The sequence below is a fragment of the Lutra lutra genome, chromosome 9 (assembly GCF_902655055.1).
Source record: "Lutra lutra chromosome 9, mLutLut1.2, whole genome shotgun sequence".
Classification (NCBI taxonomy): Eukaryota; Metazoa; Chordata; class Mammalia; order Carnivora; family Mustelidae; genus Lutra; species Lutra lutra.
The window spans coordinates 113190060-113207980 of NC_062286.1; the positions used below are offsets into that span (position 1 = coordinate 113190060).

At 48.1% G+C, this 17921-nt stretch overlaps 1 protein-coding gene across 2 annotated transcripts; it reads right to left on the reverse strand.

Moving 5' to 3' along the window:
* Nucleotides 1-831: 831 nt before the first annotated feature.
* PRNP (prion protein) lies at nt 832-17697 on the reverse strand. Of its 2 annotated transcripts, none has more exons than XM_047745782.1 (3): nt 17562-17697; nt 15155-15252; nt 832-3212 (listed from the first exon to the last, which is right to left on the reverse strand). In XM_047745782.1, the coding sequence occupies exon 3, from the start codon at nt 3200-3202 to the stop codon at nt 2429-2431; it is 774 nt and encodes a 257-aa protein (XP_047601738.1). In that variant the 5' UTR covers nt 3203-3212; nt 15155-15252; nt 17562-17697; the 3' UTR covers nt 832-2428. The 2 variants fall into 2 exon arrangements, with proteins under 2 accessions (XP_047601738.1, XP_047601739.1); XM_047745783.1 differs by having other exon boundaries at nt 17566-17674.
* Between the last annotated feature and the right edge of the window lie 224 nt (nt 17698-17921).

Here is a 17921-nt window from a genome sequence, read left to right on the forward strand (position 1 = left end):
TACTTCCTGCTGTTGGTAAATTTCAGCTGCAGAAGAAAACCCGCCAAGGAAAATCACGAGCGCCCCTAGGGCTGGTGCCTGACACTCTCAAAGAAGCAGGAAACAGGTGAAGCAGGAGTTGAAGGACTCTGACAAATGAGGGGTCTTTTAGACCTAAGGTGTTGAATTTCAGTCCAAAGGGAGTGACTGTCCCTGGGGCTCCCAGGGTCTGGGAGAGTTTATAGTCAGATATTGGGGTGGGGCAAGGGGCAATCGAGTTGGTACTTGAAAGCTTGTTAAGTTGCATTTAGTTAAGAAAACCCTCTATTTCAGGGGTGCCTGAGTGACTCATCCTTAAGTGTCTGCCTTCAGCTCAGGTCATGATCCCAGGGTCCTGGGATAGAGCCCTGCATTGGGCTCTGATTGGCGGGAAACCTGCTTCTCCCTCTCCCACTCCCCCTGCTTGTGTTCCCTCTCTTGCTGTCTCACTCTGTCAAATAAATAAATAAAATCTTAAAAAAAGAAAAGAAAATTCTCTATTTCAAAATCTAAGGCAGAAAAAGAGCTTCTAGGGTTGAAAGACTGTCTTCCTCTGCCGCAATTAAGTGTCTCTGCCATTTACCCAGAGCCCAGCACACGTAAGATATTTGTGGAAAAAATGAAAAGGCAGCTGGGAGCAGCTGGTGTGTGACTGGGAGCCCGCTAAAGGCAGGACGGGGACAGGGTGCATGGGCTGCGGCCCACTGCAGGAGCTTGGGGACCGCGAGTGGTGCCTTGCTCCTGTCACCCCCCCTCCCCATGGCCTTGCCAACACAGGGTGCGGCGGTGAATGTCACTGCAAACACCATGGGACACACTCAGTTCCTGTTTAATTCTAGTCAAGATTTCGAATGTTTATACATTTTTTATACAAGTACATGCCCAGTTACAAATATAGAAAATATAAAGTACATGCATATTTCGAAGACCACATGGGCTCTATCATACAAAACTATTCAGTGCACGTGTAAGCCTGAGGACCACGCAAAAGGGTTTCTACATATTAAGTATTTAGTACCTTCCAAAACTGGTGGTGCATTAGATATATCAGATGTTAACTCCTCTAGCGAAAACTTCTAAGTTTGTCACACACAATATATATAATAATTTTTTTTAACATCAAATACCCGCACAGTGCAAGCCAGGAACATTGCAGAACGCTAATTTATCTGCTAGCTGATGATACCGAACAATCCAGACAATAATTTCGCCTTACTTAAATAACAGTTAACAGAATTCCTTTTTTCCAACCTGAATGGGTATTTCTGTCATGGGTGACCTAAGGTATTTTTTTTTTTTTTTGGATGGCCTTCCATTCTTTGATTCAAAAGCTGATTATAGAAACTAGGACTTGACATAATTCTGGTTTCTGACAATTACGAGACAGCAATGAAGAAATGCGATCATTTTTCTTTGTCTACTGATCGTTTTCTCCATGATGCAATCTTCTAGGATGAGGGTTATTTTAACTGCTGCACCTTTCTCTGTGTCAAAATCATTCTGGTTTCCAGGTAAGTGAACAAAGATTTGCTCTTGGGGCCTGGAAGGAAGTTCAATTTTTAACTGCCTTAATTATCTATAGTTTAGGTTATGAAAGAAAGGAATGCCACATGTAGGGGCTTTAAATGTCCCAAAAGGAAGGAAACTTGCCTCCAAGGACACTGCTCCCAAGTGTGGGAATTTTTGTAGCATTTTCGCACTGTTGGTTATGTTCATTCCCTGTGCAAACATCCTCTGCCAAGGTCTAGCGTCGCATCAATATTTACGCCGGACACCACGGCTGCCGCATAGCCCACGCCGCAGAATGCAAACCATCACCCCAGTTCGGTGCTCCCTGGCAGGCCGGGCTTGTGTCCCAGAGCAAAGGGTTTCTAGTTTTGCTTTTTGAATGAGTATCATGTGGCCTCCTTTCAACTTTGGCAGAAATGCTCTTTGCACAGGGAAGTGCAATCGCATTCTTTTAGAGTGGGTGATAAAAACTTCCCCAAGTTGCTATGAAGACACGGCTAAGATGGGACATTAGTGTACTGAGCTCTAGCTGGGGTAAGGAGCCAGAGGTTTCCAGGCAAAGGTATTTGAAGACTGTTTTGAGAATTGTTTTAGCCTCGGTCAGCTGCACTAGACAAAAAAAAAAAAAAAAAAGCAGCCCTAGGTCAACCAATGATGATTTGCTGTTATTCCCAACCCTGCACTAGCATTGGCCCCTGAAGGACTCCAACACATGGGGGCTCGAATAAATAGCATCCTGGGTCTGCTCCACATTTCCCAGGGCCATCAGGGCCAAGGGGATTAGCCTATGGGTGATAAAGAGAAGCAGGAATGAGACACCACCACTACAGGGCTGTAGGTAGACACCCCCTCCCCCAACCTGTAAAAGATGAAGACGATGGAGAGAACGGGAAGGCCGTCCTCATCCCACTATCAGGAGAATGAGCAGCGAGATGAGGAGGATCACGGGAGGGGGCGAGAAGAGGATGGCGCTCGCCCCCCTCTGGTAGTAAGCCTCGGACTCGCGCTGGTACTGGGTGACACACATCTGCTCCACCACGCGCTCCATGATCTTCATGTCGGTCTCCGTGAAGTTCTCGCCCTTGGTGGTGGTGGTCACCGTGTGCTGCTTGACGGTGATATTGACGCAGTCGTGCACAAAGTTGTTCTGGTTGCTGTACTGATCCACCGGCTTGTAGTACACTTGGTTGGGGTAGCGGTACATGTTCTCACGGTAGTAGCGGTCCTCATAGTCGTTGCCAAAATGAATGAGGGGCCTGCTCATGGCGCTCCCCAGCATGTAGCCGCCCAGGCCCCCCACGACCGCCCCGGCTGCTGCGGCTCCCGCCACATGCTTCATGTTGGTTTTGGGCTTACTGGGCTTGCCCCACTGACCGTGGCTGCCACCACCTTGACCCCAGCCACCGCCACCATGCGGCTGTCCCCAGCCGCCTCCGTGGGGCTGACCCCAGCCACCCCCGTGGGGCTGTCCCCAGCCGCCCCCGTGGGGCTGACCCCAGCCGCCACCACCCTGGGGTGGGTAGCGGTTGCCTCCAGGACTGCCCTGCCCTGGGTATCGGCTCCCCCCGGTGTTCCAGCCTCCTCCAGGCTTCGGCCGTTTCTTGCAGAAGCCAATGTCACTCCATGTGGCCACAAAGAGAACCAGGAGCCAGCTGCCTATGTGGCTTTTCACCATGATGGCTTATCTGCAAACAAAACAAAACAAAACGAAACAAAAAAAAACGAGGAGGCCGTCAGCATCCTATGTCTGAGGCATAAAGAATGAACGCCCAGCAAGGGCATCGGCACGTTGGTCACTAAGGCTCCCCGCTCCTACTTCTCCTTTGCGGCACATACGACAAAAGTAATTTCAAAGAAAGCGTTAACCCAACTCTTTCTCCTCTAGGGACAAAGGTGACCTTAAGATCATTTCTGGCTCTACTTCCTAGAAACCTGATAAGAGATGGAATGTCAGCAATGTTGCTTATGGTAAAAATAACTTGATTGATGAACTGCATCTGGGCTGGGTGAAACTGAAAACATCTGGTGGGTTTGCCAGAGCTTTGCGCATCTTTGGGGCAGTGGTTACTGTAACCAGGTATGTCCCTGTGGGGACCCTGGAAGCTGGAAGTGCCCAAGGGGCTGTCACAAGGGCACTTGCTCCTGTGCGGCCTGGGGACTCTACACCCAGGGGAACCCTTTATCCATCAATATGGGTCTCATTCTCTTGTACCTGAGCAGCCACGTGTGGGGGCTGGGAGTGGAGACAATTCGCTGGTTGCTGCTGGGTGGACTGCTATGAGGATCCTGGTGTAGCCAGCCCCTTCTGGAACCTTCTTTTTTTTTCCTGGAACCTTCTGAGAACTTGGTCGGGGGGGGGTGGGCTATGTAAGTCTGGGAGTTAGGAAGTCCCCCAGTTGAGCTCTGCAGGAATTGACTTTGAAAATTGCTGGGGCGCCTGGGTGGCTCACTGGGTTAAGCCTCTGCCTTCAGCTGGGGTCATGATCTCAGGGTCCTGGGATCAAGCCCTGCATCCGGCTCTCTGCTCAGCAGGGAGCCTGCTTCCCCCTCTCTCTCTGCCTGCCTTTCTGCCTGCTTGTGCTTGTGATCTCTCTCTCTGTCAAATAATTAGAAAATCTTAAAAAAAAAAAAAAAAAAGAAAGAAAGAAAATTGCTGGCTCCTGTCTTCCTTCATCTGTGGGGATGAATGCCAGTAGGGGGCGGGCATCTGGTCTGCTGCTCTCTCCTCAGGGGCTAGGGCGGTGCCTGGCCCAGCGGGCACACAACAGTTACTTGTTACATGAAGGGATGAACGCCCTCCTGCAAGAATTTCCTCAAACTAATTCTCAATACAGGATTTTTTGGAAACAGGAAACATGCCGGATTTTGCAAGCCCTCTTGTAAATTCATCTCCTATAAAAAGAGCTGCTGAAAGAGGGATAAAAATGCCTGTGTTCACGAGTCGCTGAATGAGTTTTGGTTCAGCATTTAACGGCTTATGAGGGACTTATTTTCTCCTAATATTTGGTACAAAAGAAACACAGGTCTTACAGAAAAGGGCCGGCACAGTTCGGGAATTCATGAACAAATTAAGTTGCCCCGGATAATAATTTATGATCCTTCGAAGAATGTACACTTGTCCAATGGAAAATCTCCTTTCAGATGAAACGCCTCATCTACCCTGTTGCTCAGTTCTCAGGGCCGTGATCAAAGACACACACACACATTCAGGGGAAGAATGATGAAATAAGTGAATGATTCTCCTCCCATTTATGCTTCTATCCTTACTGAAAAATCCGGGTGGCCATAGGTAAATAGATATATATTTGAAAGGTACGAAAGCAGGTTCAACTGCTCAGAGTGGGCCAATCAATTGGGATTTCCAGAGGCTCTCTTGGGTCGGGTCGGAGGGTCAGGGTCCTAAGATGGGCCCCTGGCACTGGTCTCCGGCAGGCCCTCGCCACGTGTTCAGGGGCTCCAGCTCTCCGCCTGCCTGCCACCCACATTTCCACCCACACACCGCAGGGAACTGGACTGGGAGAGTGCCACCCCGGTCAATAGTTTCCAATCTACTGGGGTTTCACGTCAACAATTACTTCATTCACCCCAATGAGCCAAACCCAGCCAACACCCTGTTTTTTTTTTTTTTAAGAGTTTATTTATTTATTTAAAGTAAACTCCATGCCCAATGTGGGGCTCCAACTCACAACCCCAAGATAGAGAGCCACATGCTCCACGAACCGAGCCACCCAGGTGCACCCCTTCAACCCCCATTCCAGAGTTATTCTTGAATTTCCTCTTTCTCACAGCACACAATGAATCTACCAGCAAATGTTATCAGCTCTACCTTGAAAATAAATCCTAAATCCTGAAACTCATCACATTTCCCAACACACTTCCTTCCTATCCTGGGTGAAGCCTCTGTTGCTTCTCATGGGGGTCTTTTTTTTTTTTTTTTTTGTGACCTTGGAACTTTTAATTGGCCTCCTGCTCCCCAAAGGGTACCCTGCTTCTGCTCCCTCAACGCCTCAGAACTTTGATGTCATTGGTCTCAGACACGACCTTGCCGTCCACAATCCTGCGGGTAGTGGTTTTCTGGATGGTCTGCATGGAGCTGCTGTTGTCCAGGGCGTCACTGAGATTGAAGTCCTCTCATGGGGGTCTTTTAACAGCCTCCAACCTGCCTCCCTACTATTTCCCAGCCCCCACTGCATGTTCTCTCCTCAGCAGCCCAGAGGCTCAGACAATCTTTTTTTAAGTAGGTCACACCATGTTTCTTCTCTTCCCCCTCAGGTGGCACTCCTTTGTGCTCAGGGTAAGACACCAAGTCCTGACCGTGCCATGTGACCTGCCTCCAGCTGCCCACCTCTCTCTGGCCTCCTCCTGCTCCCCACACTTGAGAAGCACTTTCCCATCTCAGGGCCTTTGCACTTGCCGTTCCTGGGGCCTGGAAGGCTCCCCCTCCAGTTACTCATTTGGCTCCAGTCTGCTCTGATGTCAGCTCTGTGGGGCTGCACATGTCACTCTACCGGAGTCAGCAGCCTGCATCCTATCCCCTTATCCTGCTTCATTTTCCTTCAGAGTGGGGATGCTTACCTGACACCTATATTTTACTATTTACTTACTGTTTGCCATCTCCATGGGAGTGTGGGCTCCCCCTGGGGCGGGAGTTTCTCTTTGTTCACTGCAGTGCCCTTAGTGCCTAAATGGAGTGCCTAGCCCACAGCCTGATATGATTAAGTGCTGAATGAATGGATGAGTGTGGAAACATCTGTAATAAATCATAATAACCAAACTAAAAATTAAACTGTTACAAAAGTGAACCACTCGTTATGAATTTTCAAAGCCCTCTTCTCTGCACTGGCCCACTGTCCAACATCTCCAGTCCGGTTATAGGAACACTGAGCTCATGTGCCACCTGCCACGGGAGTCTCTGGCTGGCTGGAGAGGAGAGTTGACACCGTCGGGGCAGGAGGGAGAGAGACCCTGTTGCAAGGGGAGGAACGTGGAAGCTGGCTTTGAACATGCCTGCTCCAAGGTTATAAGAGTCGCGGCTCTGTAAGTTCTGGAGACATGTGAGCAGATGCTGACATCATCTAGGAAAGGAGGCACAGAAGAAGGCCTTGGTCCCTGGGAAGCTGGGTGCGGGAGGTGGAGGGGGCTACAGGGCATTTGGAGTGGAGACAGGGGGGTGAGAGAGAATGCCAGCAGGTGGGGGGAATCACAGGGGGCTTCCTGGAAGAGGAGCCTCAGTGTGCAGTGCATCAGGAAGCGGGGCCAGGCAGTAAAGGGCCTTACCAGCAAGGTGAGCAGACATCCTGTCTTCCCTGGGACACCTGTTGTGCCTGGTGCTAATATTAATAATACCCTTTTTGGTCTCAAGAGTATCCCCATGGGTTATTATAAGTAGCCTAATGCTAAGGCATGTTAAGTCATCTGGACTTGATTATCCCAAAGTACTAGGGAACCAATGAAGAGTTCTGGGCTCTCTCTGAGAAAGAATGTTGTGGAGGGTGGACTGGAGCCTGTGTGTGTGTGTGTGTGTGTGTGTGTGTGTGTGTACATGTGCGGGGAAACTAGCTTCCAGGCTCCTGCAGTAACTAAGCTAGAGATGGTGCCCTTGTCAGGGAAGGACGGTGATGGACAGTCTGATTGGAAGGTAGCTTCTGGAGGGCTTGGTGTCTGAAGAATCAGGGTGGCACCTGGATTTCGGGACTGGGCAGCTACATGGACGGGCACAAAACAGAGGAGGAGGCCTGGAGGGAGATAAATGAAGGGTTCGGCTCTCACTCGTCACTCTCATCAAGCTATGTATGTGAGACAAGAGAGACCAGGAGGCAAAGGGGCGTCAGAGCCGTGGGCACGCGCTGCTGTTTGTACTTCAGTAAAGCCGAATACTGGAGAAGGTTGGCTCACCACAGAACGCATGAAGACTGCATCATTTTAGAATCGGTTGAGAACAACAAAAGCAACATTTAGTTATGGAAAGAATTAAACCCAGCCACTACATTTTGAAGTAGAGAATCATTTCTAAATGTAAGAAGGACACAAAACTTAACAGGGGACCTTGGAGAATCTCTCTCTGTTTGTGAGGAAATGAGGAAGATCTGGTATCATTGACTGCAAACCTGTCACTCTGCGAGTTCGGCTACCAAGATTCAGAGACGGCAAGTGACACACCTAAGATGACAGCGCTGGTGGGTGTAATTGCCGGGGACGGAGACAGGGCTCCTGAACTCTTGTAAGATACTCTCTGTGAGTGATCGGCTTGTCCCCGATCCTCTGGCACATTTTGAGACCTGAAGGGCAGAGCTGCCAGGCAGAACCGTGCGGGTCGTCGCCCCTTCGGGTAAATGTGGCCTTGGCCACTTGGTATGCCCCCCCGCCCAGAGGTGCCAGGAGCAGCAGCTTCCAGATGGCTTCAGAGACTGGGACCTGGACCGCAGTGGCACATCCAGCTCTGAGTCTGACTCTACAGCAACAAGCGCGTGGAATCTGACGCCCAGTGGGGGCGTGATTTCTACAGGACTCTCCCCTCATTGAAGAAGGACCCCCACATTTATCAGAAAGCTGCCACCTTCTGTCAGAGAACAGCACCGTCCTCGGAGAGCGAGCAAGCAGCCATGGCTAAAGAGAAGCAAAAGAAGATGCGGCCTATGTACCTGAAGGGCCATGGAAGCAGAAGGAAGGCTATCTTGGAAAGAAGGCAAACTTGGACATGGTGGAGACCTCCAGTCAGAGATTCCAGCAGATCTTGTAGTTACATAGAAGAACAGAAACCACTCAAGGAAAGCTTCGGGGCCCTGCTGCAGGGTGGAGGGTGGTGAGGGCAAGGACAGTGCCCCGCAGTGGCTCTGAGGTGGCGGCAGACACATGCGAACACCAGGTGGAGAAGGCCCAGGGGGATGCGGACTGGCTGGAGATGCTGAAGGGGCAGGACAGTCACAGCCCTGACACCTGAGAGAACTGGCCCACCTAGAGGAACGCTGGAACAATCCAGAGCCGGGGGAGGCAGGTGGCGTTCCTTGAAGGAAACTTGCACATACAAGGTCAGAGCCAGAGCGGCTGCAGGATGAGACACCAGAGGCGGAAGGCCCAGAACTCGTGGAAGAAGAGGCAGGTCTTCAAGTCACTCTGCCCAGAGGAGACAGAGACACTCACGGAAGCCACAGGGAAGCCACAGAGAGATGAAGCCTGTCCACAGGGCAGCTGTTGGCACCTGATGGGGCCTGCAGGAAGCAGCCCAGCACAGAAAGGGAGGGCTCTGCGTCCCACCCCCACCAGAAGCCAGTCCCCCAGGGGCAGAGGAGGGGCAAGGAGGCACAACTCCTGGGCCCAAAGGTGACAGCTGGTAGACATGAGTTACTCACCAGAGACGGCAGGCCTTTGGCCTCAACCCCAAACGGCTGTCCTTCTGCCAGTTGGGGCAGGCAACGGAGGAAGCAACAGGGTCCCAAGAACGGCCCCTGAACTCCAGGGAGTAGGCAGGGGCCCTGGGTTCCTCACCTCCAGTCAAGCCCCTGGATGCCTCTCCCTCATGCACTGTATAGACACCGTGTCTACTGTGGGCAAAGAAGTCTTCCTATCCCACAGATGTGGAAGTTGAGACCTCCCTAACAAGCTTGCCCCAGCACCTTACCTTGAGACACACCTTAGACCCATCCCTCAAATGCTGGGCCCAGTCACAGCCACAGTCAAGCTAAATGGCTTTATCGGCCTGCAGGCACCACTGTTCTCCCTCCTACCCCCAAACCTTGGCAAGGTAGGGGCTGTGGGACCCGTGAGGGGCACAGGTGGTCCAGTGCAAGCTACAGTACTTGAGTCAGGCCCTGAGTGGGTGTCCGGGAGCCCTCCCTCCCTGCCCTGTGAGGGGGGCCCGGCTCCAGGAGACAGGCATAGGGGCTCTGCCCGTCTGAATGGCCCCAGTTCAGAGGTTTCTGGGACTGATCTCAGTTGTGCTTGTCAAGGGGGTGAGAAGGGGAAGACCCGTCAGCTCCAGATTTCAAGCTCCCATACCCACCATGACATAAATAAAAAAATAAATAGTGAAAAACAAAACAAACAAAAAAGACATTAAGTATTTGACAAAGCTCAATACCTATTTAACACTAAAAAGCCCTCCCTCAAACAACAAACAAACAACACCCCTCTTTGCAGACTAGGAATAGGAGGAAACTCCCCTAACTTGATAATGGTTATATAACAAACCAACCAACCAAACCAACCAACATACTTAGTGGATAACCTCTGAATGCTTTAAGACCAGAAATAAGACAAGGATGGGGGCCCCTGGGTGGCTCAGTGGGTTAAGCCTCTGCCTTCAGCTCGGGTCATGATCTCAGGGTCCTGGGATCGAGCCCCCCGCATCGGGCTCTCTGCTCGGCCGGGAGCCTGCTTCCCCGACTCTCTCTGCCTGCCTCTCTGCCTACTTAAAATCTCTCTCTCTGTCAAATTAATAAAAAAATCTTAAAAAAAAGAAAGAAATAAGACAAGGATGTTCATCGCCATAGGACTGGAGATTCTGTTCAATGTCATTGGCAGAGACAAAGAAGTAACCAGGGCCAGAACCGCAAGGAAAGAGCTGGCTGTCATTGTTTGTAATTAAAGTGACCATACACAGAAAACCCAACAGATATGTCAGAGACGACAAGAGACCCCAGTACGAGAGTTCAGCAAGGCTGTGGGATAGAAGACTGGCCTACAAAAACCAACAGCATTTCTCTACATCAGCAATAATCAATTAGAAATCACAGCATCAAACCAAACTGTAAGGTATCTAGGACTTGACTTAACTGAGAAGAAATAAGACTTGAGCATAAATAACTCCAGTAGGGGTGCCTGGGTGGCTCAGTTGTTAAGTGTCTGCCTTCAGCTCAGGTCATGATCCCAGGGTCCTGGGATCGAGCCCCACATCGGGCTCTCTGCTCAGCGGGGAGCCTGCTTCTCCCTCTCCTACTCCCCCTGCTTGTGTTCCTTCTCTTGCTGTGTCTCTGTCAACTAAATAAAAAACTCCAGTAGAGAACACTGAAGATGATCTGAACAAATGGAAAGATACTCCATGGCTTTGACTGGGATGACTTGGTGATGTCTGTCAATTACCCCACCCCTCCAACCAGTGAACCTGTAATTTCAATAAAATGCCGACCCGAAGTCCACCTAGGTTTTTTTGAGGAGTTCAATAAACTTACAAGGTGAGAGGAATGTCCATGAATAGTAAACTCAGCTTTAAAAAGGAATAGAAAAGAGAAGGGAATCTACTGGATCAGACCTTAAATCCTACCACAAAGCCAGAGCAATAAAGACCACACGGTCAAAGTCTAGGAACAGACCAACTGACCAAGGAGAGCAGAAGGGCACATTCAGAGATAAGCCCATACACACACATACACACACCCACACATACACAAACACACTTTAGTAGGGGACTTGATATACGATAAAGCAGCCACCACAAATCAATGGAGAGAAGAAGGCTGTTGAGCAGATGCTTCCAGAAAACCAAAGAAAAATAAAACTAGATCCCTAACACCACATGCAAGAGTGCACTCTAGATGGAATACAGACCTACCTGAGAAAGGGAAAAGCACGTTGTTAGAAGAAGAAGCCACAGGTGAATGCCTGTGTGACCTGGAGATGACTGGTGGGGGTGGGGGGGTAGTGGTGGTGCAGATTTTTAAACAAAGGGTACAAACCAAGAGGCAAATAAAAGTTTTATGACGTAAAAGATAAGAATTCTTATTTAATGTTATGAAGGATATTGTGGACAAAATTAAGAGGAGTACATAATGGTAAAAATATTTCTAGTATTGGGGTGCCTGGGTGGCTCAGTTGGTTAAGCGACTGCCTTTGGCTCAGGTCATGATCCTGGACTGATCTATCCGACATGATCGGACTCCCTGCTCGGTGGGGAGTCTGCTCCTCCCTCTGACTTCTCCCCTCTCATGCTTTCTCTCTCATTTTCTCTCTCAAATAAATAAATAAAATATTAAAAAATATTTCTAGTATTTATGGCCAACAGAAAATTCATTTCCAGAATATACAAGGAAATCTTAAAAGCAGTAAGACACAGTAATAGACAAAAATAGACAAAAGGGCCAAAAGATACAAAAACTAATAATTGATAGAAGAGGAAAAGCCAAAAGGGCTTGAGAATATATTCAAAATCATTAAGAATCAGATAAAATGGGACCAAAAAAGGAAGACATTTCACTTACACTTATCAGTCTAGTCAAAAAGAAAAAAATAACCAAACCAAAACCAGAAGAGAGCTGGATGATGCCAAGAAGACAGGGTGTGGAAATAAAGGAACCCACGTGACTATCAAAGGAGTGTGGGTAGTATAATTGAACAGAAAGAATGAAAATAAATTGAATGATTATTCAACTCAAAAAAGAAGAAACAGAAAGAGAAAATTTCAAAATAAAGCATCATAATTATAAAGAAATATAGAGATGAAAGTAGAACTTAAATAAAACCCAGAAAAATGAGGGATTTCTAAGTGAAATCGAGTGACTTGAAAAGGCAATACACATACAAACATGGTCCACTGCCGAGCTCCACGTGGGGAATGGGAAAGGCCAAAAAACCTTAGAAAGAGAAGACTTTAAAAGGGTAACAACCTTCCAAATGCAAATGTGTTTTATGAATTAAAAATCTGTGTGGGAGGGGCACCTGGGTGGCTCAGTGGGTTGGGCCTCTGCCTTTGGCTCAGGTCATGATCTCAGGGTTCTGGGATCAAGCCCCACATCGGCTCTCTGCTCAGCGGGGAGCCTGCTACCCCTTCTCTCTCTGCCTACTTGTGATCTCTCTCTGTCAAATAAATAAATAAAATCTTAAAAACAAAATCTGTGTGGGATGGGTTGCTTTTCTGTTAAAATATACATCATAATTTTTGACTTTAGAATTAATTCAGCCAACAAGTATTTATGGAATAAGCAGTATATGCCAGTTTTTAAATAAATAGAAAATTTGAACTGACCAATAACCATAAAAGAAATGGAGGCAAAAGTTGTCCTAAATTATATATTACAGTGTAACATTTATAGTACAATAGAGTATTGATTCATTCAACAAATAATTAAGTGTCCTCTAAGGTTCTAGCATTATGCTAGTGTGCTAAGGTGCTGGGGACACAATCGTGAGTAAGATATTTAGCTTGGGGGATGATGCCATCTCCTGAAATGACGGAGACAGGTGGAGGGTCCCGCTTGGAGAGAAGACCTGGGGCTGTGGTTTGGACACGTTAACTTGGCTACACCTAGGAGATGTTCAAGTAGGAGTATCAACTTAGGCAATTGTTTTAAGAGTCTGGAACTCAGCAGAGATGAATGTGAGGGCATCCTTCCCCGAGAAGCAATGTCTATAGCCAAGGGGCTAAGGGCCAAGATTGAAACCCCAGCAATTGCGTCCTTAGTCACCCAGCCTCCACCAGTAAGGATGCCAAAATCCAAAAGAAAATACCGCCAAACTGATTTTAACAGTTTAGTAAAAGAAGGATACACTGTGACCAATAAGGATTATTTTAGGAATGCGAAGATGCCTCAATTGGAAATCCACGAATAGGTTAAGATGACAAAATGCTAAGATTCTGTGGAGATATTGAAAAATTATCAATTAAAATCAGCTTCCATTCTTGATTTTTTAAGCTTAAGCTATTAATGTTTCTCTAGAACTAGCAGGCAGTCCCTTTCCATCAAGAATTGCCACCACAAATGCACAGCCTATACCCTATCTTAATGGAAGAAGGAAAGGCATCCCATCAGTGTAATGAACAAGACAAAAATGCAAGAAGGTGCTGTTATTTTTGATTGTTATGGAAGTTTCAGCCAATTACATCTCCTATTTGGAAAACTGGCCCAAAATGTCTTAGAATAAATAAGTGAGCTCATTAGGGTGGCAGTTTTTGCAATCCATATATAAAAACCCAGCAAGTCCCCAAATTAATTATAATTAGTGAGAAGATTTAGCACAGATGCAAACATTCCATCCATAATGTTCCATATTGCCATTCCATCTATAATGGCAATAAAAAAATTTTTATAGCATCTAGGATTTAGCCTAAAAAGAAATAGGACTTGTATGAGGAAAGCTAAGGAATTTTACTGAGAGACATAAAAAGGAAGACTAGAAAACAAACAAACAAACAAACAAACAAAAAGCCAAAACAAACCAAGCCATGCAATGTTTTTGTTTGGGAAAACCAATACTGAAAGATACCAATTTATCTTCAAATAATCCATCAAATCAACACACTTTCAGTCAGAATTCAAAGGGGATTTTAAAGGACATGATGAAATGATACTCAAAATTAAGAAGTCAGAAAAAAAAATCACTGAACAGGAAGAAAACCTAGGGCATGCTCGGCCTGTCAGCTATCAGGATACATTGGAAAGCTACATGAGGCATTGTAAGGATCACATGGCATTGTATGAACAATGGCAGAGCAATGGAACTTGACAGAAGGTACCAGAAAGATCCACAGATTATCACCCTGTTCATCCTATTCCCATTTACACATGAGCTGGCAGGAACTAGCTTAATGGTCGAGTGCCAAGGGCTGAACTTCTAATACTTAGAACATGTTATAACTTGAAACTTAACTAGTTAAATTGGGAACTGGCATCAGCTTCTCCCACCGCCCATAGACCCCAGGAAAATTCTCTGTTTTTCCAGGGCTAGGTAGAACCTTGTCATGTTTTAATCTTTTTGAGGACACTGCCCCTTAAAGAATGCAAGCCATACAACATTTTGGGATGTGGGGTTGCACTGGTGCCCTGAGGCCCTGGATTGAACAGGGCAAAGGACCGCCAACCTGGTCTGTCATCAGAATGACCAGAAGAGCTTTTTCAAAAGCAACATTGCTGAAGCCTATCCTGGGCCAACAGCCTGTGAGTGTCCAGCAATGGCATCTGGGGATCGATAAAAGCTTCTTAGGGGATCGCACTCCTAACCAGGCTTCAGAACTAGGGCCTCAGGAACACAACACTGAACCACATTTACAATGCTTCTCATGAAAGAGCACACTTCCCTGGAAGTGATCATACGATAGTTCAGCAGTAGTAAGTAGAACACAGCTAAAGAAAAAGGATGAACAAACTGAAGGGAGAAAAACAAATGCTCCCCACTGTAAACGATGGCAAGCACGGGATTCACTCCAGGATTATTCTACAATATACAGCACCATCCCCGGGTCAGATGCCAGTGCGATGTGAATGCTTAATACACAGCCGTGCACAGCTGATACAGTTGCCTTGGGAGAGGAAATAAGATCCTAAAGGCAGACTAGAACAGGTAAGATAAAACTACAGCTTCAAAAACCTTTCACCTCCTAAAACCTTTTGTCAGCCAGTAAACAGTCACCTTCAGCGTTAATCTGGCACAGAAACGTTACGTGATTATTATTATATTATTTTTTAAATGGCTGCTTCCTTACGTAATTCAGCCTGATTGCAGGGAAAGCTGTGACCATTTCCTGGCAAAATCAAGGTGATTTTGCAAGGATGATGGAATGGCTAGGAGTTACATACATAAACCCCAGCGGCCTCCGAACAGGGGCCTGTGATTGCGGCCTTTCCAGAGTCTTATTTTCTGTGACAGTTGGAGACTATTCAACCATCAGAAGGCCAAAGAGATTCCACAGGGTACGTACATCTGTCGTGGCTCCGCTGAGCTGGAGTTGTGTCTCTGAGAAGACAGACTGCTTCGGTGTGGCTGAAACAGTTCTGTTTCCGAATATACTCAGGAATCCTTAAAAACAGCCACAAAAAAAGAAAAAAATAGAATGGATAAATAAATCTAAGAACTGATTCCTTAAAAAAAAAACCTAATAGATACATTACTAAACCACTAATAAATCTGTTCAAGAAGAAAATGAGACAATATTTGAAAAAAATGAGGTCATATAAAAAAAACAGCAAACAGGACACAAAGAAAACGGTGGGTCTGTATCATTTAAAAAATTGAGATATGTGACCTGTTTTAAAAAATTGCATTATTTAGTAAAAGCAACGTACCAAGAAAAAAAAGGAATGTGAAAATCACCTCTCACTTCTATTAAAATGCCCATTTTTTGGTGCTTTTCCAAAAATTTAGATTATCCACACATGCATTCACATTTGAGTAAATAGTTTAGAAAAGTGCACTCTGACTTTCAGTTTTCCCCAGATATCAGAGGCTCCAAAATCATGACTCTTAATGGTCACATACTGCTCCTACCAGTTAGTAGGCCATGATTTTCTGAGCTACTGCTCTGCTGTTGTACATTTAGGTTGCTTCCCAGTTGGTTCTAATTTTAGATCATTCTGCACCAATGTGTGCCTGCATATGGCTTTTTGTTAGTTTGCTTCCATTGCAGGTAAATGTTTCTTCCATTGCAGGTAAATCCCCAGGGGTCAGGTTTTCTGGGTCACCACTTCTAACTTCTTAGTGCATTGCCAGATTGCTTTACAAAAAAGTGCAGGGTACTTCACAATATCCCCCTTGGGTTGTGAACAGGAAAAGAATAAAGGGATACACACCAATGGTTAGTTTCACCTAAAGTTAATCTTGGCAACACACTGGGAAGTAGGTTTCACTTCCTCTATTTTATGAATGGACATGAGCAGGATTAGGAAATTAGGTGACCTGCAGGAAGTCACAAAATCAGTAGCAGCTCCATCTTTCTGACCCCAACACCCCACAGCATCCCCAGATAACTGAATACGCAAGTTTCATGGCAACTGTCTCATAGAGGTTGTTACTACTACTGAGATCGTTTTTGTTCATTTAATAGATGTGAAATGATAATCGGCTTGCTTCCATTTGCATTCTATTCTGCAAATGGTTCATCATTTCACCATTTATCTGTTATACAATTTATCTATTATAATCTCTCACTTTCCTTTTACATGTACGAAAAATTTGTGTCAGATACAAAAAGATACAAATCGCATCCTAGCTCTCCGCTTTTTTCCCTTTCCAGCTAGTTCTTTTTCATTTTAAGAGCTCCTCGGTGGCCACGTAAGTTAAATTGTTCATTTTCACCCATGATTTTTGTTTTTCTTCTTAACAACGTCTGAGAGAGTTGTTCATTTTTCCAGCAGTCTGACCTTCTGTATTTAACTTTCTGTTCCTATTTTTTTCCGGTAATTAGTAAAAATCTTTACTCCTATTCCACCTGGAGTTTTTCACAAGGAAAAGGGAAGCACCTCAAATGCTCGGCATGTGGGGAACTGGTTATTAAGCCGTGATGCTCTATGTGAAAGAAAAATACGCAGCCATGAAGATAATCATGATCCGGGGCAGGAGACATGTGTCCCCGGGGGCCAGGCACTCCAGGGCCCCCCGAGAGGGAGAAGGCGGCGGCTCCAGGCCCCAGACCGCAGAGGCCCGAGGCCCCGCCCACGCCCGCCCGCTCCGGGGCTGATCCGCCGAGGGCTAGACGGGTGCGGCCGCCTCTCGAGAGGAGTTCCCCGGAAGAGTGGGCCCCCACGCGCCGCGGACTCCTCTCCCGCCGCGGCCCCGGCCCAGGGCGGGCGGCCGCTCTCCCATCCCCACTCCGACACCCTCGGGGCGTCCCCGTCTTCTGCCTGCTGGCTGGGAGGGCGGCCAACGCGCGGGCGGCCGGGAGCCCCGCGACCCCACGGCTCGTCTCCCCGGACCCGCTCGCGGCCCTCCCTGGGTTCCCCAGCCGCGTTCGCGCGAGGCGATCGCCCCCTACTTCCCCCGACCTTCGGCCCTTCCGGCCGCGGACCCGCGTTGGGGAGGATCATACCTCGCGGCACATGGCCATCCCTCCCCACGGGCCAGGCCAGCCGCTCCCCCCGCCCCCAGGCCCAACCAGAAAAGCTAAACCAAGAGGCGTCCCCCCTAAACCAATGCGCACCCTGGGGCAGGCCGGACGCGCCACGCGCCCTCAGGGAAGTCCCCCCTCCCCTCCTCATGGCCAAGGTCGGCCCCCGGCCCCAGGGCCCCCGGCTCGGGCCCTCGGGCTCCGCGACGCCCCCGCCGCCCCCCAGAGCTCCGGACCCCCGCCCGCGCCCTGCGCTGGGAGTTGAAAAGGCCACCGGGCTGTTTACCTACCTTCTTAGGAGAGGAGAAGCTCGCCGCGGCCGAGCTGTCAGCGACTGGCGCGGAGGAGAGCGACAAGCCCCGCCCAGGGGGAGGGCCGTGGGCGGGGCAGGGAGGTGGCTGAGCTCGAGGCGGAGGTCTGTTCGCGAACCAATGACCGCGCGGTCTCGGCTCGTGTGCTCCTGCGGGCTCGGGCCCACGCGGAAAGGTGCACCCCTCCCAAGCGTGCCCGGGCGTCTGAGTCGCCCAGTGGAAACGTGTTGGGATTCGCTTCCACACTTTCACCGGCTGATACCGCCTCCTGGTGTCATCACTCCCTGACGTTGCTCATTGACTGTAAAATCATCTTTAAAAAGAAATTCGGCCCG